The sequence below is a fragment of the Idiotropiscis lumnitzeri genome, chromosome 21 (assembly GCF_059441095.1).
Source record: "Idiotropiscis lumnitzeri isolate Australia: NSW breed Sydney's pygmy pipehorse chromosome 21, RoL_Ilum_1.0, whole genome shotgun sequence".
Taxonomy (NCBI): domain Eukaryota; kingdom Metazoa; phylum Chordata; class Actinopteri; order Syngnathiformes; family Syngnathidae; genus Idiotropiscis; species Idiotropiscis lumnitzeri.
Genome location: NC_142411.1, coordinates 3,479,192 through 3,506,118, shown reverse-complemented (window position 1 = coordinate 3,506,118; position 26,927 = coordinate 3,479,192). Strand labels below are relative to the sequence as shown.

Sequence of the window (26,927 nt, the reverse complement as noted above, 5' to 3'; positions counted from 1 at the left end):
TGTGGATAATGGCGTAGCTTAAGTGAACCTAGCAGCTTTACAAACATGAATTCCAACGTAAGGTTGCGATATTACGGGGACATAAAATTGTAATTTAAGGAAAAGGGTACAGCAATAAGATGACTAAAAGAGCACAGCACCATCAGCCAGGAGTGAAACGAGGACAACCAGGCTATTCGTTTCAGAGCTTTTATTTCGAAAAGTCAAAACTTCTGGTTGAAACCGGAAGTCTAGACTTTTACTTTGACGACGAACCCAAACAGTCTCCGCGTGGGCATTTGGAATTCATTCTCGAGGAATGTCACCGCAATTCACCGTGTAGGCGTTCATTTAAAACTTTTATTTACTTTTTAAAAAAAAAAATTGAAACCATTACAAACTGTCGCTTTAAATGGGTGTTTCGGACACATGTTTATGTCACCCCTATCGCTTAATATTGCGAATGCGGTCATTTTAGACAACTATTGTTAGTATGACGCCAAAGCTAGCTTACCTGAGCTAGCTGGTTTGGTTAAATGTGATTTTTTTTTTCTGGCGCAAATGCCTCGCTTCGAGAAGTCGACTGCTAGCGTGACAACACAAAGGTAAGATTTGTCAAGCTTTTCATTTCAGAACAACACTTTTGACCGCTTTCTCTTTCAATGTGCTGCAGTCCGAAGTTGGACTGGAGGTTCGTGCAGAGGTTCTGCTGCATCCAGAAGGTTCTGTTCACGTCATGGAGCAGCCAGAGTGTTCTCATGTTTGCCACGCTGCTCGGAGTCACATTAGCAGGTATTATGAAGCTTAGCACACGCATACACAAAATAAAATAAAGTGCAACAGAGTTTGCAAAGCAGGAAGTGCGTGACGTCACACAGCCGCACGTGAACGATCGTGTTGTGATTTCATCAATTTCATCAGAATGTTCTCCCCTGTTCGAGGTGACTGGACTCGAAACGTTTGAGAATGGCGGAAGAGGTTGAGATAATATTGGGAGGGCGGATAAGTAGCAAATTGAAGTGGAAAAAAAATAAAATTGTGAGGAAAATGTCATATGACAAGAATTTAAGTCAAAAGAAAAAAACTTAATTTTACAAGACTAAAGGTCACCATCGACATGGAGAAAAATCACACATGAATAAAGTTGAGTTTTTATGAGGAATAAATCGTACTATTTTGAGAATAAAGATTGCATATTTTGTGAAAAGATAATTTAGTGCAATATCCAATTAAAAAAATAACTACTACTAATAATAATCATAGTGATGAAAATCTAAGGAATGTTGGAAAAAGTTGTACTTTGGATATAATAATTTTCTGAGAAAAAGAGAGAGAGAAAAAAACTTACATTTTGAAACTTTTTTTTATTTTTGCACATTTGTTTTTTTTACCTGTTAACATTACTTTGACAGAGAACCAAAATATTTGTTTACTCCAGCCCAAACATTATTATTATTATTATTATTATTATTTTGTGCGTGTGAGTGTGTCCAATCAGCTCATTTTTTGGCACTTTGACACAATTTCGTTTGCAAAGTGCCTTGTCGGCATCTGACCTTTAGCTTCTAACCTTTGGCTGACTTTGATCAGCTCTTTTGATTTAACGAGGTGCTAAACACATTTTTTTTCCCTCCTCAACCAGAGCAGCTGATCATTTACCAAGTGGGCGTCCTTCCCAGCCGCTTCTACAACGTGCTGGCCGACAAGGACAACAAGAGCTTCAAGAGCCTTCTGCTCACTGCCATGCTGCTCATTGTACTCAACTCCACCGTAAGTACGTGCATCAGATCAAACATTAGCGCCCACCCCCTAAATAAAAAAAAATTGTGATTGTCTATAGATGCCCCGAGGTGGCGTCAAAGCACTACTTATGTTGAAATGAATCTCCTCATTTAACTTCAACGTGCTTCACAGTGTCATCAGATGACACTAAAGAAATACTTTAAAAAAAAAAAAAAAAGAAATTTAAATTTTTTAAATTAAATTATTATTTTTTTTACCTATTTTAACATTCTAATGCCAATAAAATTGCGTGGTCAGGACAGTCTGACCCTTTCTTTGAAATTTGACCTTTGAACCGTTTGCCAAATTGAAGCACAGTTAACACGATTCGCCCTGAACAATTTTTTTTTTTCCTCCCTTTTTCGTCTTTTAACAGTTGAAAAGCTTGGACCAGTACATCGCCAACCTGATGTACGTCAACTGGCGCAAGACGCTCACGGAGAGCCTGCACACGGCGTACTTTCAGGGACGAGTCTACTACACACTCAACGTGCTCCGAGAGGACATCGACAACCCGTAAGCCACGCATTTTATTTGATTTATTATTATTTTTTTTTTCAATACGTTTGACATCATTGGTCACGAACGCCGCTTTGTTTTTTGTTTCAAAGTGACCAGCGCATCAGTCAGGACGCGGAGAGGCTGTGCAAGCAGATGAGCTCGATGGCCAGTCGGCTCATCGTGTCGCCCTTCACGCTGGCTTATTACTCTTACCACTGCTTCTACAGGTATTTTTTTTTAAATTTTTTTAGATATCCATGTATGATTTCAGCTGTTTTTTTTTTTTTAATGTTTCCTCCATTGCACGGAGGTGACGCAATCATTTGAGTTGTGACATTTCCTTTTAGTTCACTGTCTGTTAGGTTTCACCATTTAACGGGGCACCATCAAGCTGCTCCTCCGACTTTTTCATCTCATTTATATTTTGATTTGTGTTCAAGTCGCATTTGAATGAAACGTAATCATTATCTCTGCGTCTGTGAAAGCAACACGTCAGTGTGACATGGCCAAAAATGTTTTGCTTTTCAGCACCGGCTGGATGGGCCCGGTGAGCATCTTTGCCTACTTTGCGGTGGGCACGGTGGCCAACAAAATCCTCATGGGGCCCATCGTGTCCACGTTGTTCGAGCAGGAGAAACTGGAAGGCGACTTCAGGTACGTGGTGCGTTCAAGACATCACGTTGCCGTGTTTTCATTTTGCTGCTTTGAAATCGCCGTCGAACAATCACGCCGCTTTTGTCAGACAGGATGCGGCTGTTCAATCTTTGCGGAAATAACACAGGAGAGGGACGCTCGTTCCTGGAAGACTGCTGCACTTCCACTCTAGCTTGTCCGTTTCCTAAAGAGAGACTTAATTTCAAATGTGAATTTTTCTTCAAATTAGGCAAAGATACAAGATTACGTAATTGTATATTTTAAATCAAATCTGATGTGTTCTCTATGCCACTTAAAAATATTGACATGGATGCAGCTAACAAATATTCTAAGATGACTTAAAAAATACATTTAATAAACGTGAAGAAAATATATATGATAATATATTAAAATTAATGAAAAAAAATAAAAGTATTTAAAATATTCAAATAATGTATTTTCCAAAGTCAATCAAATATGAAAATATTTAACAAATATTCAAATAAAATAATTCAGTAAAAAAAAAGATAAAATGTCATTAAAATAATAATAATAATAATGATGCAAACATTTTTATTAAACCGCCAAATGTTTTTGTCGTCCAGATTCAAGCACATGCAGATCCGAGTCAACGCTGAGTCGGCGGCTTTTTACAGGTGAGCCGCCGCACATACGTGACTTCTGCAAAAAATGAAAAGTAGCTCACTTCCTTCTCAGGCTTTTTGTTGAATGTTCAAACGTGTGCTGTGCTTGCAGAGCAGGCAAAGTGGAGCACATGAGGACCGACAGACGCCTGCAGACGTTGCTGCAAACTCAGCAAAGTCTCATCAACAAAGAGTTGTGGCTTTATAGTGAGGACACACACACACGTGCGCACGTGTGCACGTTGGCACACGTGATCGCATCACGTCTTTGTTTGCGTCCGTTTCTAGTTGGGGTGAACACTTTTGACTACCTGGGCGGCTTCCTGAGCTACATCATCATCGCCATTCCCATTTTCGGCGGGCTGTACGACGGCCTGACGCCCGGCGAGCTCAGCGCGCTCATCAGCAGGGTACAAAATGCTTTCTCTTTTTTTTTTTTTTTGAGTCACTTCTTGTCGAGCAAAACGTTACATAATAGAATGCTAAATGACAGGACAGAAAAACATTTTTACATGGAGTCACCTTAAGTGGCTTGAGCTACATAGGGCAGAAAATATCTGGAAGTTAAAGATTTTTGGCTAAAAAAAATTTTTTGCTGAGTTATTCACTTTTTTTTTATATTTTATTAAAAATGTTGCAGAAAAAAAAGCACTTTAAAAACACATTTTTTTACAACCTCAGTCAATTATTTCTTATTGCTTTAGTTTGGAAAATAAAATCTTTTAATTAATGTATCAACATTTTATCCCACGCAAGCCTGTGTAAGATAAATATTTCCTTCTTGTCTTCAATTAATACCTAAAAAGATATATTTTTTTGGGAATAAAAAAAAATAATGAATCCCATTTGAGAATAAAAAGTTTTAAAGAATTTAACAGCATCACAAAATTGAAAAAGAACAATAAAGTTCCTATTTTGCATTGTGAATGTAAAACAAATCAGAATTTTTTTTTAATGTGTTTATTTTTATGGATTCTTATAGCCACGACTTTATGAAGAAAAAGTCATCACAGTAAACAAATTGAAATCATTGAAATAAAAGATAACTGCCTTATTTTGTTGCAAGGGGACGCAAATACAAAAAGTGACCACTAGGTGCCAGCACCAGCTTTGTCCAATGATCAATTCCTCCTTTTCTTCCTGTGCTCGTTTCCATGCAGAACGCCTTCGTGTGCATCTACCTGATCAACGGCTTCACGCAGCTCATCGACTTGTCCACCACGCTGTCGGACGTGGCCGGCTACACCCACAGGTAGCGCCTGCGCGCACGTGCCGGAAACCAGCCTGGTGTGACTCCGCCTGCGTGTTCCGTCAGGATCGGAGAGCTCCGGGAGGTGATGGACGACGTCCTACGCCAGCAGTGCGACTACGACCCGGCTTCGGGCGAAGGCTACGACTTTGACAGGTGACTGGATTAATGCGGCTTTTGCTTTTGCTCGAGTTGCAAAAAAATGTTTGTGGACTTGTGTTGTTTTGTGTCAGTTGCATAATTGGATTTCTTCTTTCCACGCAGTGACTTCAACGTGCACGGGGGTCCCGTGGACACGGCCTTCGTCGTGGACCACCTGACCTACAAGTCTCCCTACTCGGACCAGCAGCTGGTGGAGGACCTGAGCCTGACCGTCAGCGAGGGGAGGCACCTGCTGGTGGTGGGCAACACCGGCACGGGCAAGACGTCGCTCTTGAGGGTCCTCAACAGACTGTGGGAGGCGGACAGCGGTGAGAGAATAGGACGAATTTAAAAATGCTCAACCGTGCACGTTCTTTTTCCAAAGCAATTTCACATTGAAGACCAACATGCGGAACTTTTTTCAGGTTTTGTCCAAATGACCACATGCTTCGGGCCTCGGGGAACCCTCTTCCTGCCCCAAAAACCTTACCTGACTGACGGCACGCTGCGTGAACAGGTCGCCTGCCATTTCCACTCTTGTCTTGTCGTCTCACATTTTGAACTGGAGCCAAATGACAAACGTGCCGTCCTAACAGGTCATCTACCCTCTCAAGGACATTTACCCACAATCAGGTTCGGCATTCTTGGGAATCAACTCAATATGTTTAACTATGTCATACAAATATAGGTACAGTGTAATGTATTTGGTCCCCCCGCCCCCCTCAGGGTCTGTAGACGACGACAGAATAATGACGTTCCTGGAGCTGGCGGGTGTGGTGAGTTTTGCAACATACAGTCGAACTTTCTGAAGTCTCACCAAGTCCTGATCTGATTTTGAAGCCTTTTTTTTTTTTTTACCCTAAAGCAAATAATGGAAATAGAAATAATCTGGTCAGACTAAAACAAAATTCCTATGACTGAAAAGAAGTTAACCATTTTTTTGTTGTTGCTTTTGCCATCTTGTTCTGAGCGGCCAGGACCGACTTTTCCTGTTCTGTGGTCATCCTCAAACGTTTTAGTGATTTGAGCTGTTCGCATTTGGTGTGAATTTCACAACTAAAACAATTTCAATGTATATTATGCCATTGGCTTCTCTTTCATTTCATTCCAGTCAAGTCTGGTGAAGCGGACCGGCGGCCTGGATGAAGTCGTGGACTGGAACTGGTAAGAGTACGCCATTCGTTTTTCGACTTTTTTTTAAGCATAACGCATGTTAACGCGTAATGGCTAATGCTAACAAAGCACTTGAAGAATATTCGCGTGCCGCAATTCACGTTGTCATCGACGCAGGCATCCCAACAAAATGACGTTGCAGGTACGACGTTCTGTCTCCGGGTGAGATGCAACGTCTTTGTTTCGCTCGACTCTTCTACCTGCAGCCCAAATACGCAGGTAGGTTCAAGTTGGCTGAAAAGATTAAAAAAAAAAAAAAGGTGGTCTCATTGTGTTGTGTTGATGATGACAGTGTTGGACGAGGCCACCAGCGCTTTGACGGAGGAGGCGGAGTCTCAGCTGTATCGCACGTGCAAGAAGCTGGGGATGACGCTGGTCAGCGTGGGACACCGCCGAAGTTTGGAGAAGGTCAGCTTGCGTTTGACATATCATTCTTTTTTACGATTGGGATTTCGTCCTTCATGGATGACACTTTCATGATAATTCAAGTAAGGAGTTTAAAAAAGTGTGTAGTAAGACAATTAAGAAAAAATATAGGTTTAGTAAGGCGGTTAGAAAAAAAAAAGTAGGTACAGCTAGACATTTAAGTGTTTTGTGAGGCGGTAAGAAAAAAATGTATAGTAACACATTTAAATGATTGACATTTAAATTAATTAGTAAGCAAAAAAAATGAACAGCTTTTTCTTGAAAACAAAATAGTTAATTTTATTCAAATTAAATGGCAAAAAATATATTTAAAATGATGATAAATTTATTGAATCAAATTGAAAAATAAGTATACAAAATGTTTTTTTTACTAAATAAGACTACTATTCGCCTTTCAGGTAAAATTTTATGCTTAACCTAAAATGCTTTGTGTACCAAAGTTTATCGTAATAGAGGAACTGGAAGTGTCACAGTAAGCTATTATCAGTCCAATATTGACAACTTTTTAGTCGCGTCCTCGATGTTCTGATCCACTTCAAATATTGACATTGTCAGATCCATGTTTTAAACAGATTCAATGTTTATCGCTGAGCTTGTGTGGGATCACGCTTTCCGCTTCCCTCTTGTTCTGCAGCACCACAACGTCCAGCTGAAACTGTGCGGCGGCGGCCGTTGGGAGTTGAGCCGAATAAAAGACTCCAGCGGGACTCTCAGAGAGGACGTCATGTGACCACCACACACTTCCCGTCCTCCATCTTGTATCTCCACGAACATTTTAACAAGGTGACTCCATTTAGGGTTGGTTTGTTTGTGGCTTTGCTTAGGGAGGGCTGGAGTCTTCAATCCTGTTCCTTGAGGTCCGCTGTCCTGTCTGTTTTCCAACTCTCTGCACAGCACACCTGATTCAAGCGATCAAGATTATCAGGCTCCTTACTGATTATCTTGATCATTTGAATCAGGTGTGTGGGAACAGGGAGAGATGGAAAACAGACCGGACAGTAAACCTCGAGGAACAGGACCGAAGACTCCCATTTGAGGGCAGGGGCCTTCAACCCTCTCCCTCAAGGGCTAGTTTCCTGGAGGCTTTTCCATTTCTACCTGCTGTAGCATACCTTGATCATTTGAATCAGGTGTGCTGCCGCCGGTAGAGGTGGAAATAAAATCCAGGAAACTGGCCCTTGAGGAAGAGGGTTGAGAGTCTTCAATCCTGTTCCTCAAGGGCCACTTTCTTGGATGTTATCCATCTTTTGCTGCTGCCGCACCTGATTCAGATGATCAAGTTGGTCATCAGGCTTCTTAAGAGCTTGATGATTATCTTGATGAATTGAATCAGGTGTGTTTCAGCAGCAAAAGATGGGAAGCATCCAAGAAAGTGGTCCTTGAGGAACAGGATTGAAAACCTGTTTAAGGGGATTACTCCAGAAAGGACTTTGGTAGCGTGGGTTGGTGTAAAAGTTGTTTATCTTTCTTTGAAATTTCAGAAAACAAATGATCAGTAAAAGTGCCTCCAGTGAAATTGAAAGTGGATTGTTTACAGTTGCAATGTTTGTTGTAATCCACTGATATCAAAAGAATGATTAAAACAATTTACTAAAAAACTTGAAGTCCTTGAAAAATTATTTATCCTCTTCATGGCTGCTCTTTCTGTTGCTTGGCGCAGAGGTCGCGGTGACCCTGGATGACCTCTTGCACGGCTGTGGGGTCATCCAGTGTGCTGAGGTCGCCCAGGCCGCCCAGGTCTTGCTCCACCACCTTGCGTAGAACCCGACGCATGATCTTACCCGAGCGGGTCTTTGGGAGGCGCTGAACAAACTGCAAAAAGAATTTTAAAAAAAACATTAAAAGTATATATTTGTAGCATCTAACTAAATTGAGTCAATGTACAAAGTACCATTTGCAACTGACCTGGATGTGGTCGGGGCAGGCGTACTTGGCGATCTTGGTGGAGACGGTGTTGTTAATCTGCGAGGTAAGATCCGCTTCTTGTGCGTCCTGCTTGAGGACCACGAAAGCGTACACACCTGAGAAAAAAAAAAAAAAAGATATCCGATCACTCTCAGGAGACGTGGAACAGCATCAACATGCGAAGAATATTGTGTGCTGGCTCACCTTGGCCTTTGATGTGATGTGAGCAGCCAATGACTGCTGACTCTGCCACCGCAGAACATTGGTTCTGTGAACCGGAACGTTTGCATTAGTTACATGCTAAAATGTTGTATGAGTAGCGCTGTGCAGAAACCAAACACTAACAAAAAGCCGACTCTAATTTAAAACTACATTTTTCTAAACACCTTACTATACCTAGTTTTTTTTTTTTGAATGCCTATACATTGTTATTTTTTAAGAAAAAAAAACACCTTGGTCTTTTTTTTTTTTTTTTAAAAGCCTTACTATACATGTAAGTTTTTTTTTTTTTTTTTTTAAAAGCCTTACTATACATGTAAGTTTTTTTTTTTTTATAGCCTTACAATACATGTAAGTTTTTTTTTTTTTTTAAAAAGCCTTACTATATGTGTAAGTTTTTTTTAAAGCCTTACAATAAATGTAAGTTTTTCTTTTTTTTTAAAAAAAGCCTTACTATACATGTAAGTTTTTTTTTTTTTAAAAAGCCTTACTATACATGTAAGTTTTATTTTTTTATAGCCTTACAATACATGTAAGTTTTTTTTTTTTTAAAAGCCTTACTATACATGTAAGTTGTATTTTTTTTTTATAGCCTTACAATAAATGTAAGTTTTTCTTTTTTTTAAAAAAAAGCCTTACTATACATGTAAGTTTTATTTTTTTTTTATAGCCTTACAATACATGTAAGTTTTTTTTTTTTTTTTTTTAAAAAGCCTTACTATATGTGTAAGTTTTTTTTAAAGCCTTACAATAAATGTAAGTTTTTCTTTTTATTAAAAAGCCTTACTATACATGGTCGTTTTTTCTCACCGCCTTACCATACCTAGTTATTTTTTTTAAATGTCTTAGTATACATGGTCATTTTTTTTTAAAACGCATTAAAATATCTTGTCATTTTTTTAAATAAAAAACGCCTTACTATACATGGTCATTTTTTTTCTTCTTTTTTAAATGTCTAACTATACATGGTGTTTTTTTTTTCATTTTTCTAACCGCCTTACTGTATTTGAACGTTTTTCATTTATAAAAAACACTGAGTATATACTAAGATTTTTTAAACACCTTACTAGACATGTTTTTGTTTTTAACGCCTTAGTTTACATGCTCTATAAAAAAAATAAAAATGATCTAATTTTGACCTCACAACAAACCCTCACCAAAATCTTAACCACAAATATCTTGCCATATAGACGCACAAACACGATATGTCTTACCACCACATCTTCGATCTCGGCTGTGCCAATCCTGTGTCCGCTGACGTTGATGACATCATCAAGGCGTCCCGTGATCTGGTAGTAGCCCTCCTTGGAGCGATGGGCGCCATCCCCGGTGAAGAAGTGACCTGCGGGCACATAATGGCCTCGTCCACTAAAGGAGCACCGCGTCCACGGCGAGCCCGCGCCAACAAGCGCTATTACCGGGGTATGTCTTGAAGTAGGTGTCGATGAATCTCTGGTGGTCGTTGTGGATGCTGCGGGCCATGCCGGGCCAAGGCTGAGTGAGGCACAGCGCTCCTGAGGCATTGTTGGACGTCACCACACGGCCCTGGAAGCGGACAAAACCGACACTTTTTAACACGGGTATGAAACAGGACATATGGCTTCCATTTCTGAAAATTGACATCAGAACTTGCATTCTGTGTTATCCCTTGACATGATCAGACTCTATTAGTACATGTGTTATTTGCGGCCCAAAAGCAGAATTTTGGTGTTGGATGCGGCAGCCACACTGCAGTGTATAGAGATCAAGTGTTTCCAACTGTTTGCGCAGCGGCAGATTTGTGGAAGGCTGTTTGGCACGCACACGCACGCATCGGTGTGTGTGCGTGTGTGTGTGTGTGATGCATAAAATGGCTGGGAACGGCCTGGATGAAGGGTCAGATGAGGATTATAAAACAGTCACCAGCTGTGTCACTTTTGATACTCGCCCTGCCCCCCCAGCGTCACACACACACACACACACACACACACACACACACACCTCAGCGTCCATGAGTGCCGGCTTAATGCCAAAGAAAGGTCTCATGGCCATCCCCGGGACAATCTCTGCATGCGGCTCCGACGGCTTTGGGGCGATGCAGATGCCGCCCGTCTCTGAGAAGACCAAAAAAAAAAAAAAATAATAAGTTTTGATACTACACACGTATCAAAAGTGGAAATGTTTACCCTCTGGGTTTTGTTTGATTTGACGTTGGCAATTTTGAAGATTTATTTGTTATTTTTTGCTTTTGCAGAATAAATGTTTGGCTAGCACCAGTTCTTGTCTTTGTGTAAAGCATCCATTTTTGTTTTTAAAACCCTTCAAATTTCATTTATTTAGCACAGCTTGGTACAGCAACATGGAGACAAAAAATGTATCCCGTTCAGGCACATATTCTTTATCCTCTGCGAAAAATGACAAATGTTACTCCAGATTTGTCTGCCTGACTGCCAAGTCGCAAACAACAGTAGAGGCTGCGATGAATCAAAAACTTTGGAATCCTTTACATGCTATTTTTTTTAAATACTTGATGTTAATATGGAGCACAATATTGGGAGACTTTCTGCTTTTGTTGGTGTTAAATAAAAAAAATAAAAATGTAAATCAGAAGCAGTTTGACTTAAACATAATCCGCAGTCATGGCGGGTGTTTTTTTTTTGTGTGTTAACGGTGCCAAAAGAGGAGGAGGGGACCTGCCACAAACTAGGACACAACAGACGAGCGCCGCACAAAAGATGCAACTGGCATCGCGCTACACCCCGCTGCTGCGAAATAATCTGTAAAAAAGAAAAATCGGAAATGGACCGATTATATTTAAGTATAGAGGAGCGCAAATAAAATGTATTCATTGAATAAATACATACGTTTGAATAAAAAAAAAAAAAGATTAGATACTGTCAAGAATAAAAGCTATTGAATTCATCTAAAAATAAAACCTTGACTAAAAAATTATACATAACATAAATAATTTTTTTTTTTTTTAAATGACTGACTGATGAGAAAAGCCAAATGTGAAAATACCCCCCCCAGAAAATAAATGACCAAAAAGTAAAATCGATGAAGCAAAAATGCAATCCGATCCGGGCGAGCCAGATGATCCGTGGCGGCGGCCGAACGCCAGCAGCGGATCAAAACCAAAAGACTCCATCTGAACAGGCTAACTTGCTCGCTCATCAAGCATGAATCGAGCCACTTAATCCTAATTGGAAACATTCATGTGGGAAAACAACAACAACATGCCTTCCACCTGACTATTTAGCGGCGATCTGTGTCCATAATTGCTCGGTTCCTGAGCCCCTCATGTCGCAATTATTCTTGCTTCATTATCACGACTGACCATTTGGGTGGTCATGAAACGCAATCCGCTCCATTTGGTGAGTACTCAATCTAATTTCGGGACGCGGCATGGTCGGATCAGATGTTCATTTTATTAGCAAAATCGGATTACTTTCAAATCGCGTCACTCGACTCATATGCTAATTTGTTTGCTGGCGCGCTTGCACGGTCGCACCGCTTCAACGACGCAAAAATTGGAATTGACGTCGAGAGGCAAAGATGAGTTTCACAACTACTGTGATTTGTCAAACTGCAGTAGCATGAGCATTCTTTACAGAGGATAAAGAATATATTGACGTTTTGTTACGTTCCACAAGGCTTGATACTCGGTCCACTCTGTGTGCGGCTAGCGTGTTAGCATCCATTTCCAGCTACCTGTTTGCCACCAGGTGTCCACCACAGGACAGCGTCCTTCTCCCACCACGGTGTGGTACCACTCCCACGCCTCCGTGTTGATGGGCTCGCCCACTGCGCAGAGGACATTGTGATACATTCTGTGCAGTGTTATGGAGTGAGCGCGCGTGCTATAATTCACGATGGCATGCGAACAAACCACCCGAGCTTGACATTCGTGCTGCCAGAGGTATGCGGCCGGTGTGCTACTGGAGGAAATTCCTCGAGCGAAGTTCCATTGCAGCGCACGAAACTGAATTTTTGTTCATACCTGAACCGAGCGTCCTGAGACTGGAGCGGTCGTACTTGCGCACCCACCGGTCGCCGTACTTGAGCAGCAGGCGGATGGCCGTGGGGGCGCCGTAAAACTGGTTGATTTTCAGCCTCTCCACCATCTCCCAGTACCTTCCTGCCAAAACAACAGCAACAAAATTCCCAGCAGAGTTTTGGACTGTTTGCAGCTGCGTGACACGCAAACACGACAGAGGTCTGACATCCGAGCACACGGAAGCGCCTAATTTTAGCTCTCGTCGGCGTCCAGCTGTAAACAGTTATTCAGAGTCGAGGCTCGAGCGTAAACAGTTTCACTTGAGCAACATTCATCACAAAGAGAGTGAGAAAAAAGAAATCTCAAAATTTCATGCGTGAAAACGCCTAGAAATGTGTGCGGCTGCAATGAAGCTGTCCTTCCTACCTGGGTCGGGATAAATGGGTGTGCTCTCAAAAAGGACGGTGGTGCCCCCGTTGGCCAGGGGTCCGTACACGGCATAACTGTGTCCTGTGATCCAACCGATGTCCGCCACGCAGCCAAACACGTCCCCATCATGGTAGTCGAAGACGTACTGGAGCGGGATGCGCAGGATGAGGTTTATGCCAACATGGCGTTCCACAGGGCTCGACACCAGAGCCGCTTCGTTTTATATCATAGTCACTCGGGTATCCGTCAAGTTAGAGGATGAATGTTCTTAATTGACTGAAACATAAACAACTTACTTTGTGCGTGAGCGAGGTATACAGCAGGTATCCGGCCTGCGTGTGAACAAGGCCTTTGGGCTTGCCGGTACTGCCCGACGTGTAGAGCAGGAACAGGACATCCTCGCTGTTCATGGCGGCCGGCTCGCAAACGACGTCCTCCAACATCATCTCCTGAAACATTCAGCTCACGTAAGTCCGAGCGTCACTTCACGGGAAAAGGTGGCGGTCCTCTCACCTCCTCCATGGCAACGTCCTTGGGCGTCGTGGCGACCGGCGCGTCCGTCCTCATGGCGACAAACACCTGCTGCACCGTCGGGCAGCTGCGCACCGCCTCGTCCACCGTGGCCTTCAGACGGGTCACTTTGCCGCCCCTCACGCTCTCGTTGACGGTGATCACCGTACTGGACTGGGCTAGAAGGCAAACAAATGACGCTAAATTGAACAAGGCCGAGCTAGCGACGTGACATTTTTTGGAGAGTTCATACAGATAACATACAGAATTTTCCTTGTGGTTGTTAACTCATTCACTAGCAGCCAAGTAAAAAAATAAAATAAATAAAATTTTAAAAAAAATTTAAAAAAAGGATCTTTGACATCTTTAGCCGTCAATGGCAGTCAATGAGTTAAGTGGTGACCCACGTTTATAGCCGTCGACTCCAGGAAATGTATTGTCATAAATAGCATTTATTTTATTTCCCCCCCCCTCACATATGCCTTCATTAGTGCAATTGTGTTTTTTAATAAATGGATTGTATGAAAGTTTATCCAATATAATATCTAGGGGCCTCTTCAAACGACACGCCGTCTCACCTTTCAAAATCAAAAATGTTTTTTCAACTTCAACTTTGAACTGCGAGCCACACTCGCTCAACACTCGTCCACTGTGCTGTCACTTTACGACTAACTGTCAAGAACCTTTTTATTAGCACAAGGAACAGGAAAGATGTGCATAATGAGACCTGTGTCCCGCAATAAATAATCATCAGATGAGCAACTATACGGCTCGTGATAAGATACATCGCGCAAAAGGATGACAGTGTCGCAATTAAGATCAACTGATTAACGCTTGGAGAATCAATAAAGCTTTGCGGTGGAGATTTAGAGCGAGATGAGAGAAACTACACACAGCTGATAAGCAACTCTGACCTGCATCAACCTCTGGACCCGTTGGAGGTGTGCGTGTGTGTGTGTGTGTGTGTGTGTGTGTGTGGCATGCAAGGCCCTCATCCCTCTTATTTCCAACACATTGTCCCACATGCTTAGAAACGAGCTGCACATGACTCTCTCACCTTTGCATTCGTTTAATGCCGATTGTGGATGATTGAGGGGAAAAAATGCAAAAACATTGAAACAAATTATGGGGAGTTTTGCACTCATATTTACGAGTAGATTAGTCAAGTTTTGTAAATGAATTGGAAAATTTTAAATTTTTTAAAATTTAATTTTTACATTTGTACTTCCAATTTCAGTTCAAAGTATGAATACTGTTTTTTTTTGTTTTGTTTTTTTTGCATTCATTTGTTGCTCTTTGCTCCACACCAGTTTCGGACTCTTGAATTCCCTTGACTGTGGCCACAATAAAGGATTATCTTATCTCCGCATGCCATCAAGGAAGGAAATAGTGAGCTATTAAGTCCATAAGGGGCCATGAAAGCTGCACAACTTTCCCCAAAAAAATGTTTTAGTTGCATATGTGAGAAAGGGTGTTTAAAAAAAATGTATTTTGGAAACCGACACCATTATCGGTTCAGTTGAGAAGCTGAAAATAAAGGATGTGTTACGTAAGGCATGCAAGAGTACATCTTGCATATGTACGAAAAGCCGTGATGTCAAGCTAGCGCACAGAGATGTATAAAAATACGAAATAAGATTTGAACAAAAAAACAATGGCTCGAAACGATTACTTGATGATTAAAATTATTTCATACTCAAGTCATGAGTTCAAGCATTACATTTGAAAACTAAAATATCGTCACTTACTTAGCGTTCCTGTGGGAAAGCTAAAGAAAATCGACGGCAGGAATGCAACTCGTAATTGTCAGTCGGAACATATCGTAGTCTATCATCAACACAGCTGTAAAGTCATAAAAACACCTCCAGGCCACAATGCCACCTCACCGTCTCTGATTCGCTCGGCGAGGGCCTCGGCGCTGAAGCCCGCAAACACCACGTTGTGCGCGGCACCGACGCGGGCGCAGGCCAGCATGGATGCCACGGCAAGCGGGCTCGGCGGCATGTAGATGGTGACGCAGTCGCCTTTCTTGACGCCGCGCCGCCTCAGCAGATTGCCCACGCGGCAGGTCATCTCCAGGAGCTGCCTGTTGAAAAACACAAATATGGTTTTCCTTCTTTATAATTGTGGGTGAGCTGGAGACCCTCGCAGTTGATGAGAGGTGGGGTCACAACCATTTATATGTTGGGAGTATCCGACGATGAAAATGTCAATTCCACACACCGGAGCTGAGATTTGAAGTGCGAACCTCTGAACAGAGGCAGACATGCTACACCGCTACCCGGGTGGAAAAATTAGCTGGCTAATTTCATTTGACTGACCTGTAGGTCACCTTGACTTCAGATCCGGGTTCATCCCTCTCCCAGATGAGGGCCACCTTCAATGGGCTGCTGCGTGCATGGCGGTCCAGGCAATTCACTGCAGCAGTTCAGAGAAGAAAAAAAAAAAAAAGAAAGAAAAATCAGTCATAATTGTCCTCGCTGGGCTGAAATCAGTTGTTGTTCAGGTGCCAGAAATTGGCCATGCAAAACTGATGGGAAGCAGCAGCACTTGTACAACTAAATAGGTCAGTTATTCACAGGAAAACAAGCGGGAGTTTAACAGTCTGATGAAAAAGTTTTTCATCATTTAATTTCAAAATTAGATAGATAGATAGATATTCTTCATGTGTTGATCAACAATGGTGAGTTTTGTTGACTTTTACGACGGCGTCGCGATCGAAATTGTTCGAGAGTTGTCATTGAGCGGCGGTGCGTTCAATGTCTTTTTTTTTTTTTTTTTTTGGTGCGTTCAATGTCAGCAAGTCGGTGTTGAACTTTGAAAACGCGTCGCCAAGTCAAGGTCCAACTCACCGGAGACGTTGAGCTGTCCTCCCTCGAACCAGCTCACCTTGCCCCGCTCCAGGTCGTAGTTTAAGACGTCAGTGAACGGGCTCATCCAGTCGAGCCGTTGGCGCGCCACGGCCGCCCAGAAGCTCTCCTTATGGGCGACGGAGAACTCCTGGAGCTCCGCGCGGTCCCGCACACCCTGGAAGCCCGCAGCCTCCGGCATGAACGCCGACGCCGCGACACTCTTCCTCCTCCGGCCCGCCAGCGCGCGCGGAAAGAGGCGGCCGAGTGTCGACGTGGCCGCTTTGACGCATCCGTGGGAGAGCCACATGTTGTGTTCTGGAGAATGGAAATAAATCCAGGCTACGCATAAATGTGACAGCCAAGTATTCCCTCACGCTGTGGAGGTAACTTGGCTTCGGTTTATGGAACTAAGAAGCTCCATTTGTGGAGGGCTGGACTTGGTTTGCTAAGGGCGGTACAAGCAGAATAATGTGCAGAGTTCCCCCCCCCCCATTTGAAAGCAACAAAAGCATAAACCAAACCGTGGGAACAAAATCGTCATCTCAGATTTTTTTTGGTGTGTTAAATATCCCATTTTAATCAGACTGCAGATACATATATACAAAGACAAACACAGAAAAGTAAACTATTATACACTTTGAAGGAGTATGTACAGAGGTTGTTTTTCACATTGAAGGTTGTCAGCAGACGAGGTCAGAAGTCACAGCGTGCCAAATTCATTGTTGGGGAAAGTGACGACAACAAACATTAAACATACAGCAAACCCTTGCAAGTCCATTGTGATCTACAAATTGCAACGATTTGATCGAAAAGGAAATCATCTGTAAATTATCAGTGAGTGTGTTCAGATTAGGCATTGGGATGGTTACGCCAGAAAAGTTGCAATTTGAAAATTTATAAAACTTTTCATCAGTAGTTGGCGCTGTTTTATTTTTATTTTATTTTTTTTAGTTAGAAGCGCACACATGCATATCATCATTTGCTCAATAAGTAACTGATACCTCATTTTTGGTATCAGGGACAATTAGAAAAAAATAAATAAATATGGAAAGTTGTTTGCTATGTGTGGCTGGTGTTGGTTCCTAATGGACGATTCACTGTATACATTTAATATGTTGTTGTCTTTTTTTTTTTGTTTTAAAGCCGCAGAGGTGGAAAGGCGACCGATTGATGCTTTTCAAGTGAGCTCCTGACCCGTCACATCTGTTTCTAACGATTCCCCGAAACGGTCTCAGATGTCCGTCTCGTCCTCAGTCGACCCATGCTCGGGTTCATCCTTGTGTCGGCGCGAGCAGAGCATCTTGGCGCTGTGTTCCTGCGCCTTGGCTCGCAGCACAGCGATGCTGTGCACTCGCAGTTCGTCTTTGTCGCCGTCCGTCCGCCCCTTTTCCTCGGGCCCGCCCGCGTCCGCCTTCTCGCCGCCGCTCCTTTCATCCGGAGGGGAGCGCGGCGTCTCCACGGACTTCTTGTGCATACCTTAAAGGACAAAATGTGTTATTTTGTTTGCAGCATTTTCTCTCTTGTAAATGCAGATTGAACAAGAAGACTGCGGCAAATGAATGCCTCTTTATCTTAATCAATTGTGAGCCGCCTGCTCGATTTCACCTAATCAATTGACACGTGGCCAACGGGAGATATGGCTCTAATCTCTCGTAATGAAGTGGGATTATCAGGCGATTGACTGCTGCCGTCTTATCGACCGCGTTGACACTTTCTGGCCTTTACTGTCCCTCCTGTGGGAATTCGACTAACGGGGCAGCCAGACTAAATGACAAATGCAAAAGACGACGCTAGCAGACCCACGGGTGATGTTTTGTCAGACAAATGCGACTCAAGTGAATTTGCGTCGTGAAAAGCCTCTTGATAATTTAATTAGATGCAAAAAAAAAAATGTCAAAAGCAATTGTTGCTGATGCATCATGAAAATAGCATTGACGTTATTGAAACGACATTTGGACAATGTACAGTGGGCCAAATAACGAGCCGTGTGGAACACCGCTGGTTAATTCATTCTATTCCTACGGCAACGTCGTAAACAAATTTGCAAGTCAGTCGGAACACCCACCCACATCCTCCTGGCTCTCACCTAGTAACCAAGGAGCGTACGATTCCGTGACGCCTTCCTTGGCCGATTTGAGAATGGACTCGGGGAGCGGGATGGAGTGTCGCACCATGGCGCCGTACAGGCCGTACTCGGCCATCACGCTGCTACGGCCCCAGCACTTCTCACGCTTCCGCCACTTGGCCCGGCGGTTTTGGAACCAAACCTTGGGAAAGAGGAGATGCTGATGTTAATTGGAAAGCATTGAACAGAGCTGATGTCTGATGGAAAAAAAATGTTGGTGCTTAAAAAAAAAAAACATTTGGTCATGCAATTCATAAAAGTAAAAAGTACAAATCCGCCAAAAGAGTAAAAACCCATCGATATTGTGGCTCATAGTTTGTAATCCTGAACACCGTCGGAAATCGCGATCGTGCACGACCTCCGAGGTTGCACCGTATCGCCATTTTGTATCTTTGCAACATGTGCAGCGCATTTGTGCACATGCGTGCGTGTGCACCAGACATTCACGTGCATGCTTCTCCGCCTGAGCCCAGATTGATTTTTCACCCAGCCAGGCCTCGTAATAGCCTCGGCAAGCTCGTGAATATGGATGAGCCTCAACGAGCATCATAAAATGGCCCGTGAGGTGGAATGAGATTGTCGGGATAGTGCATGTGTGTGCGCACGTGCGTGGGTGGGTGTTGAGACAGGATTAAAAACGAAGCAGAGAAGCGGGAAAGCTATTGAGGTAGATCTGATGATAACCTCCATCTCATAAAAAGATGGGCCTCAGATGAGCAATCATGCTTTGACAGCAGTGTGTGTGTGTGCGTGTGTGTGTGGGGGCGTGCGTGTGTGTGGGTGTGTGTCAGAGAAGTGACCCCAAGGGCGTAGAGGCTGATTGAAAAATAAGTTAATTTCCAGGCCCGCTGGATGAGCGACAGGCGACCAAATTTTCACGAAATTAAAAAAAAAAAAAAAAAGCGAAAGCGGCAGCCGGGACAAAGGCGGCGATCACCTGCTAATTAATTTCTGTGTAGTTATGTTTTCTTCTGGAGGCGAACGGTCAACTCATCACACTAGACGAGGGTGACGAGTGTTGATTGAAGCTTCCTTTTGTTGAACATTATGTATTAATAATTATGAGCGAGTGTTTATACACACAGCCTCGAAATACAATTTTAATTGAAATTAAATTAATTCGTGACAGCCTCAACAATAACCAAAATCTGTGCTGTGTTTTTGAACGGCACTCTACAATGATGTATTTCATAAAATCAGAATGATCATTAAAATGTTCAAAATTACAATTTTAGCGCATTATGATGAATTCAGTCTTTGATTTAAATGTTTTTTGGTTTGTCTGTTAGATGAGAATAAATGCATGTGAGTATTGTTGGATTGTCTGTCCACGTGTTTTCCTGCATCATTGGTGTTCAAACAGCTCCTACTAAAACACTCTTTAAAATGCTGAGTCAAAAATAAACCCACCCAACTTGGATAAAAGAAAATAAAAAATGGACTGACCCACTACTGGAGTTAATTTGACCCAACTTTTTTGTATAAAACACAAAAATATTTTTAGACCCAGCAGTTTTTAGGATCAAGGGTCATAACACCGCCACATGTTTGTTAGCCTGTCTATGGCATTTACCATTATGTGTTAGCATTAAGGTACCGGACATAAAGTGTATGATTGAAATTCACAACATGTACTTTTCTTGTTTTATGTCTTGTTTAAGTGTGAACTTCAACTGCATGTGAGCATCAATAAACATCTTGGTTACTCGTATCTCAAGGCACCAAAGTGTCGATGGTTTAGAAATTTGAAAATCAAAAGGCCCTGCTTGTGTGCTTCCTCCCACATTCCCACAAGATGTTGCAAATTTTATATTTCATTAAAATGTTATATTTTAGTTATATGTCGCTGGCATAGATAGATTGCACAATTCACAGATACGAATTTAAAGACAGATGAAGTGAAATTGGATCATGGCCACGACGGCACAGCTGGGAGAGGCTCTAGGCCAGCAACCAGCCGATTGAGGACAAGCATGACACACAAAAAAAAAAAAAATGCATGCATGAATGAATGAATGGATGGATAGAAGTGGATGCCGCCTACCTGTATCCTGTCCTCTGGCAGCTCCGTCTTCATGGACAGCATTTCCCTGGCGTACACGTCCGGATAGTGGGCCTCATTGAAAGCTTTCTCCAGCTCCTCCAGCTGATAGGATGTGAAAATTGTTCTTTGTGGGGAAAAACAGATTTTTTTCTTTTTAATGTAGCTTGAATTAAAGATACAAATCTCAAAATAATACTTAGTAGCCATTTTCTCCAGCAATGGATCTTTAGGAAACTGCAGTCATCTTGGCATATACTAGAAAGTACATCTATTTTTACAACATAGGCTATTATACTTGAATTGATATAAATATATTTTTCATCTGGCCCACAAATAAATATATATATATATATAATATATATATATATATATATCAAATAATATATATATATATATAATATAATATATATATATATATAATATATAATATAATATAATATATATATTATATATATATAGACACACACACACACACACACACACACACACACATTTATAGGTTTCTTGAGAGAGATATTAATTGTACAAAAGTTCCTTTTTACCTATGTCGCCTTTTCTTTCTTTTCTTGCTTTGGTTCAAGGAAGATTTGGAGAACTTCTTATCACTGGAGGAAAGACTCATGTCATCAGAATCTGCCAGGAATCACATGAAGACATTGAATTTTCCGTCCAACAGTTAAATGTGTAAGTGAGAAAGTGACAATGAAATTGATTTAAAATATCAGCCTCATCTTAAATGTAAACGGATTACAGTATCAGAATTTTTTTTTTCAATATCATAAGAGGGTAATATAAATGCAGACGTCTAAAGGATATACAGACTATCAGTTTTAAAAATGAGTCAATGCAGCTTTATGCATTTCGATCCTTGTTTAATTCCCGCCATACGGAGACTTAAAAAACAAAATGTGCTGCTGTTAACGTAATTTTAATTCAACAAACCCTTTAACAGTCAAAAAAAAGAAAATAGTCTAAATATGACAGCGCGATATGTAAACGAGTTAAGACATTTAGATAAGCGCGAATGTTTTTGCGGGCGTAAATAAATATCTGAAACTTTTTTTCCCTTTTTTTTTAGGGCAGCACTCACCCGAACTGGCCGAGTTGTGCACGTCGTGCATGTGCGCGTTGGCCCTGTGCAGCGGCTGCAGGTGCACGTTGTGCGCCTCGGAAAGCACCTCCAGAAAGGCGGGCTGGCTGTAGAACGAGTGCACGCCGTCGGGGCCCAGCAGGCCGACGCCCAGGCCGCCGTGTCCGAGGGCCGAGCGGGCGGCCAGGACGTGGCCGCGATGGGGCAGGGCCTCCAGGGGCCGCCGAAGAGCAACCGCGGCCGCAGCGGCGGCGGCCGGCGACAGCAACGGAGGCGGCGGGGGAGGCTCCTTGTTGAGGCCGAGAAGCTCCTGGATGCCGAAGCCGGTGCGGCGATGTACCGTGGGGGGCATCTTGCAGGAGGGAGGCGGCTGTTGCGGAGCTCCGTGGGCGGCGGGGTTCTGTTTATTTTCCCTGTCCGAAAGTACGGTGCCGTCCTTGCCGGTCATGATGCTGATGAAATTTCACTTTTAGTTTGCAATCGGGCGGGATGCTCGTCTTTATCCGACCCCCCACCCACACTTGCATCCCCCCCCCCTCCCCGCAGGCAACAGGCGGCAGCCAATCATGTGCGACTCCACGTTGAACTTTCCACCAGCGGCAGGCGGCCCTCCATTTATAAACACCTCTTTATATTCTTTGATCACATCGTAACGCTTTTTTATTTCATTCCAGGCAGGACATTTGAATTTGTTGTTCTCAATTTTCGAAGGAAATAATTAGGCAAAGAGGAGCTTATACTTTCCCCTCTTCATGCTTCTGTCGGCGGTCATCATCATTGAGTACATCTGATGGAGCCAGCGAGGCGGAACAAGCTCTCAAATTCATTTGGAAATGAAGCAGATTAGAAATGGAGCCGTAATGAAAAAATATTTCCCGCTCCCAAAGACATCACATTTGAATTTCGCTTTGTTTTGTGCGGCGACTTTCGTCTTATTTTGCAATAACTCATTACAACTGGATTTAGAAGGAAAAAAACACCCTTGAATTTTATCTTATTTATTTTTTACATCAAGACGTTTTAATTAAACACACACTGTGCTGTTAGACCTAAAACAATAATAGTACGCACACAAATTAAGGCATATGTCATACGTTGTCCTGGGAATAAAATTTAATCTACAAAAATGTTCGACAAAAAAAACTAGATATATTTCATAGACACAAATTTGATATAAAAAAAATCCACAAAAATTTCTAATTATCAGAAAGCTATCCACAAAATAACGTTTGATAAATAACGTTTTATATAGCCACAAAGTACAGTCACAAAAAAAATTTCAACTAAAGTGTTATCGTGTAATATGTTAATAACTCCCATGAAAATATAAACAGTAGCTCGTTATCATGCGATAACCACAAAATATGTTAATTGCTCAAAATACCGACTAAAACCAACAATTATCTACAGACGGTGACGTCACATTGCAGCCACTTAATGACCCAATTGAAGACGCCATTGATCCGTTGGACGCTCGACCTCGCCGTCCCCACGCACGCGTGCTCATTTGCATATTCCAATTAGGCTTGCGCAATTCAAAACGTTTTGTCTTTCCGTGCGCGCATCTGTTGATATGTTATTAAGCTGCTCCCCCCACCCTTACCCGCTGCCCACCCCCGACGGCATTTATAATCGGCCACGTGATCAAACGTACACGTCCCACTTTCGGGTATTGAGGACACATTGGGGGGGACAACAGCAAACAGTCTGATGAGATGTGCGTTGATGTTATATATTTTTTTTATTCAAATATTGCAGGATATAATTGAAATCACATAATTTGTAATTTAATAGAATTGGCGGAATTAATTAGTATTAAAAAAAAAAGTCAATTGATTTTTTTTCCGCGTCTTTCTCTTGAATCTAATCAGCTATTTATTCAATTAGAGCACCATTTCAAAAGCTCGTACATGATTTGTGGCCCACGCGTGGACGTGCTGCACGCGCACGGATTCCTCGGGGACTGTCAGCACGTTTGGAGATGGTTGCAGATAAGAGAGATGGCAACAAAGATGACGCCGAGTGGCCCATCTGGAGGTTGTGCGCAAACAGGCAGGCAATATTTGTACGAATTTCGAGGGCCGAACAAAAACGAGTAAGTGGCCAGACGTTTTCCCCAGTGAATAACTGAAAATATGCAAATGAGCTTCGCGTTAAACTCGCACCGAGGCAGACACGCGTGTCGTGACGTCACACCAAGCATATTACTTGAGAAGGAAACTAGGTACTCTGATCATTTTAATATGTGGTAAATTGTAATTTAATTGAATATTTTTCCTTTTGTTATGCTTAAATTTCGCAGGGGATTGTCAAAATATGTCTGTCATAGAAATGCAAAAAAATAAATAAATTGGCATAAAAATGCTGACATTCAATGCACAGAAATTGCGGATTTTAAACAAATTGATTATCAACAGTAAAAAAAATCTGTAAATACATCTGACTGAATATGAACATTGAATTATTAACGATGGAATGAACAAGACTTTGCTGTCATGTTTTTTTTTTTTTTTGAAGATCTGATCAGTGACATCAATGATCGATCCACAAATGACATAAGTGAGCAGCGATTTTGCATTAAATGCCAGAAGAGCTGTTCTTCCGGGCAACCGCAAAAACAACAACAAAAGCATAAATAAAACAATAAGAATATGGCAGGGTCAAGAACCAAAAAGGTACCAAATAGTTAACAGAATTTTTCTTTAAGAATTTTTTAAAAAGCACATTTTCACACAACCAATCTTTAAAAAAAAAAAAAAAGCGCACAAGTGACGGAAACAGAAGGCCGATCTGAGAAAACGGTTTGAAGCGTGAGGAACTGAAAAGCGTTTCAAACGTAAACTTTCTCGGCAGGTCGTGTTTCTGAACCATTGCTCCTTGTGATGGCCTTTGTCCGCGGGGCCCAGAAATGGCTCCCCTAATCTAGCTAATTGCCGTTTCCCAGCGTCGGCGGCGGGTCAGCAAACAGCCGTTGATCAAAACATCCCATTAAGGTGAGGACACAAAAGCTTCCCACAATGTGCCACTGGTGATTTGCCACATTAATTAGGGCAATAACTTCATGCTATTGCCTTTCTCTAGTCTCCATTTCTGGGAGCCTGGCTCTCCATTCGGGCTCCCCTTTGCCCTTGTTGCATGGGCAGATGGATTATTGGTGTAATGAGGCAGATACTTTCATGGGAGAGAGGCCCCCGAAAACCACAACTTTCTCGACAAAAAAAAAAATCATTTTGGTTGGGCGTAATCAGAAGTGACATAATTACTCGGACCCATTTCGAGTGTAATTAGCACACTCCCACAGTGGACAGGGACAAGCATGAGGAGGGAATCGGACAGGCATGGCGGTGGTGACACACAAAAAAAAAAAAGGGGGGGGGGGGGCCCAGTTTCAGCGTAATTAGTTGAGACAATGCCCCTGACTGTTTTGAGCCATGGCGGCGGCTCAGGGCCGGGGCCAAGCAGGCGAGTGGACACCCCGCGAGGTCCACCCTGATAAGCCCCTAATTGTCCTCCACGGACTCACTTGGGCCGCCGAGGCCCGGCCTCCTGCCGTGAGGCTTGTCCTTGTCCCGCTGGTGGGGAGAAATTGGAGTTGACTCGCCCGGGACCTTTAATGTTAGGCTCCCCCCCAATCTCCAGACAACTTGTTTTAATGCCCTGTGACCGCAGGACCTGACATTGTGTTGAAAAGCAGGAGAAGACGCAACACGTCAGCCGCATTTTTCTGCTTAAGAGAATCTCCATTCGTGCATTTTTCTTAGTGCTTAGCCTCACTCAAGAGGTCACCACATTATGTTTCTTGAAGACAAAAAAAAAGGGAATGAAAATACTGTATTGATAATAAAAAAAAAATTAATTAAATAAAAAAAAGAATAAATAAAAAAAATAAAAATAAAAAAATATATTTTTTTAATTTTAAAGGATGTTTATTATAATAATAATAATAATAATAACTCACTCCCTGTCTGCTGGAGATACTTCACGTTTTGTCTCAACGTACCTCTGCTGGACTGGATCTCGCCCGGGATCTTTAACACTTGGCTCGTCGCAATTTCTACAGAGCTGGTTTTAATGTCCCGCTGATCGCAGTGCCTTACATCCTGTTGAAAAGCGCGAGACGACAACAACAGTGTCAATACTTCTGTTACCGTACATCATACAAACAGAAAACTACACAAGCAAGGAAGAGTGTAACAGGTTCTAAGACCAAACTCAGCATTTTTTTTTTTTTCTATTCAACTTGGACGATTTCTTGAATACGTTCAACTGTCATTTTCACTTTCAGTTTCTTGCATCGCACACGAGAACCTTGCAGAAGGCTCAACAGGCTGCATTTCAACAACATTATCCAGTGAGACGTCGCACATATGTTTGAGGCCACATGCAAAAAGGCAGGTGGGCGTCACAAAGGCATTAACGCAAGCATGGTTCGCCCCGGGCTACATATCGGTCGCGACGGCCTCCTCGGGGCCCGGCCGGCAGCGACGTCTCTGCGATGCGCCACCGCTTCTTTAATTAGCTGTCAGTTGGTGCAAATGAATCAAGTCTTCGCCTAATTAAGCAATGCCACCAGGCAGCTCCCATACACGGGCCATTGTGTGAGCGCCATGAGAAAAGCACAGCTAGCAAACTTGTTTTGGATCAGGAGTGCAACTTAACGACCGCGCTGACACGCGCGCCCGTGCGCGCGCACACACACACACACACGCGCACACACGGTGTGACTGGGGAACTGTGTGTGTAACGGCAGTGGATGTTTGGGAAGGAATGAGAGGAAATTCTAAGTTGTGATTTTTAGCACTGCCAACTTACCAAAAAAAAGCATCGCCTCTCTTCTTTCACCGTGAAAAATAAAGTTCCGGCCTTTTCTGTTCTTTCGCGATCAGCCGTTGAACACGGACGGGCTGGTTTCAGCAAAACCACTGGTTTCTGAACACAAAGCAGAGAAAACGAGAAGCATGTTGAGCACACTTGAAAACAATCGCAATCATTTTCCAGTTTCATCACATCAACTACTTTGAAAATAAAAATCCCCCCAAAAAACTGCAGAAGCACAATGAGCTGAAGTTTCCCCGACAATGACGACATTTCGACGTGCGTCCGATATTTGTTCTGTTACATAATATGCAATTACGTAAGCGCAGTGGGAGCTGTGACTGTACCTAATTTAACAGTTTTAACGTGTAGAGGAATGTCATCCTGGCTTCATATGAAGGAGCCACTGTATAAAAATCCGATTTTGCATGCGA

The 26,927-nt window shown here is 42.5% G+C and overlaps 3 protein-coding genes across 4 annotated transcripts; 1 reads left to right on the top strand and 2 right to left on the bottom strand.

Annotated features, from left to right (window-relative positions):
* Window positions 1–255: 255 nt before the first annotated feature.
* On the top strand, window positions 256–7,311 carry abcd4 (ATP binding cassette subfamily D member 4). The gene is made up of 19 exons (XM_088286018.1): window positions 256–584; window positions 653–771; window positions 1,622–1,749; window positions 2,138–2,277; window positions 2,373–2,489; window positions 2,791–2,916; window positions 3,501–3,551; window positions 3,652–3,746; window positions 3,828–3,949; window positions 4,700–4,791; window positions 4,855–4,944; window positions 5,053–5,258; window positions 5,355–5,446; window positions 5,526–5,562; window positions 5,656–5,705; window positions 6,041–6,093; window positions 6,245–6,321; window positions 6,395–6,510; window positions 7,163–7,311. Exons 1-19 carry the CDS (start codon window positions 541–543, stop codon window positions 7,256–7,258), a joined length of 1,851 nt encoding a protein of 616 aa, XP_088142144.1. The 5' UTR covers window positions 256–540; the 3' UTR covers window positions 7,259–7,311.
* Window positions 7,312–7,971: 660 nt separating this feature from the next.
* On the bottom strand, window positions 7,972–25,773 carry acss1 (acyl-CoA synthetase short chain family member 1). Its single transcript, XM_088286017.1, has 15 exons — window positions 25,679–25,773; window positions 16,420–16,734; window positions 15,889–15,985; window positions 15,454–15,653; window positions 13,571–13,746; window positions 13,354–13,506; window positions 13,055–13,202; window positions 12,632–12,769; window positions 12,343–12,435; window positions 10,633–10,745; window positions 10,071–10,197; window positions 9,867–9,994; window positions 8,638–8,701; window positions 8,434–8,549; window positions 7,972–8,340 (listed from the first exon to the last, which is right to left on the bottom strand). The coding sequence occupies exons 2-15, from the start codon at window positions 16,724–16,726 to the stop codon at window positions 8,158–8,160; spliced, it is 2,043 nt and encodes a 680-aa protein (XP_088142143.1). The 5' UTR covers window positions 16,727–16,734; window positions 25,679–25,773; the 3' UTR covers window positions 7,972–8,157.
* LOC148316494 (visual system homeobox 2-like) lies at window positions 17,213–26,538 on the bottom strand. Of its 2 annotated transcripts, XM_088286019.1 has the most exons (7): window positions 26,491–26,538; window positions 25,679–25,778; window positions 21,679–22,130; window positions 21,131–21,221; window positions 20,589–20,712; window positions 18,506–18,686; window positions 17,213–17,895 (listed from the first exon to the last, which is right to left on the bottom strand). In XM_088286019.1, exons 3-7 carry the CDS (start codon window positions 22,124–22,126, stop codon window positions 17,651–17,653), a joined length of 1,089 nt encoding a protein of 362 aa, XP_088142145.1. In that variant the 5' UTR covers window positions 22,127–22,130; window positions 25,679–25,778; window positions 26,491–26,538; the 3' UTR covers window positions 17,213–17,650. The 2 variants fall into 2 exon arrangements, with proteins under 2 accessions (XP_088142145.1, XP_088142146.1); XM_088286020.1 differs by lacking the exons at window positions 25,679–25,778; window positions 26,491–26,538 and having other exon boundaries at window positions 21,679–22,144.
* Window positions 26,539–26,927: the final 389 nt, after the last annotated feature.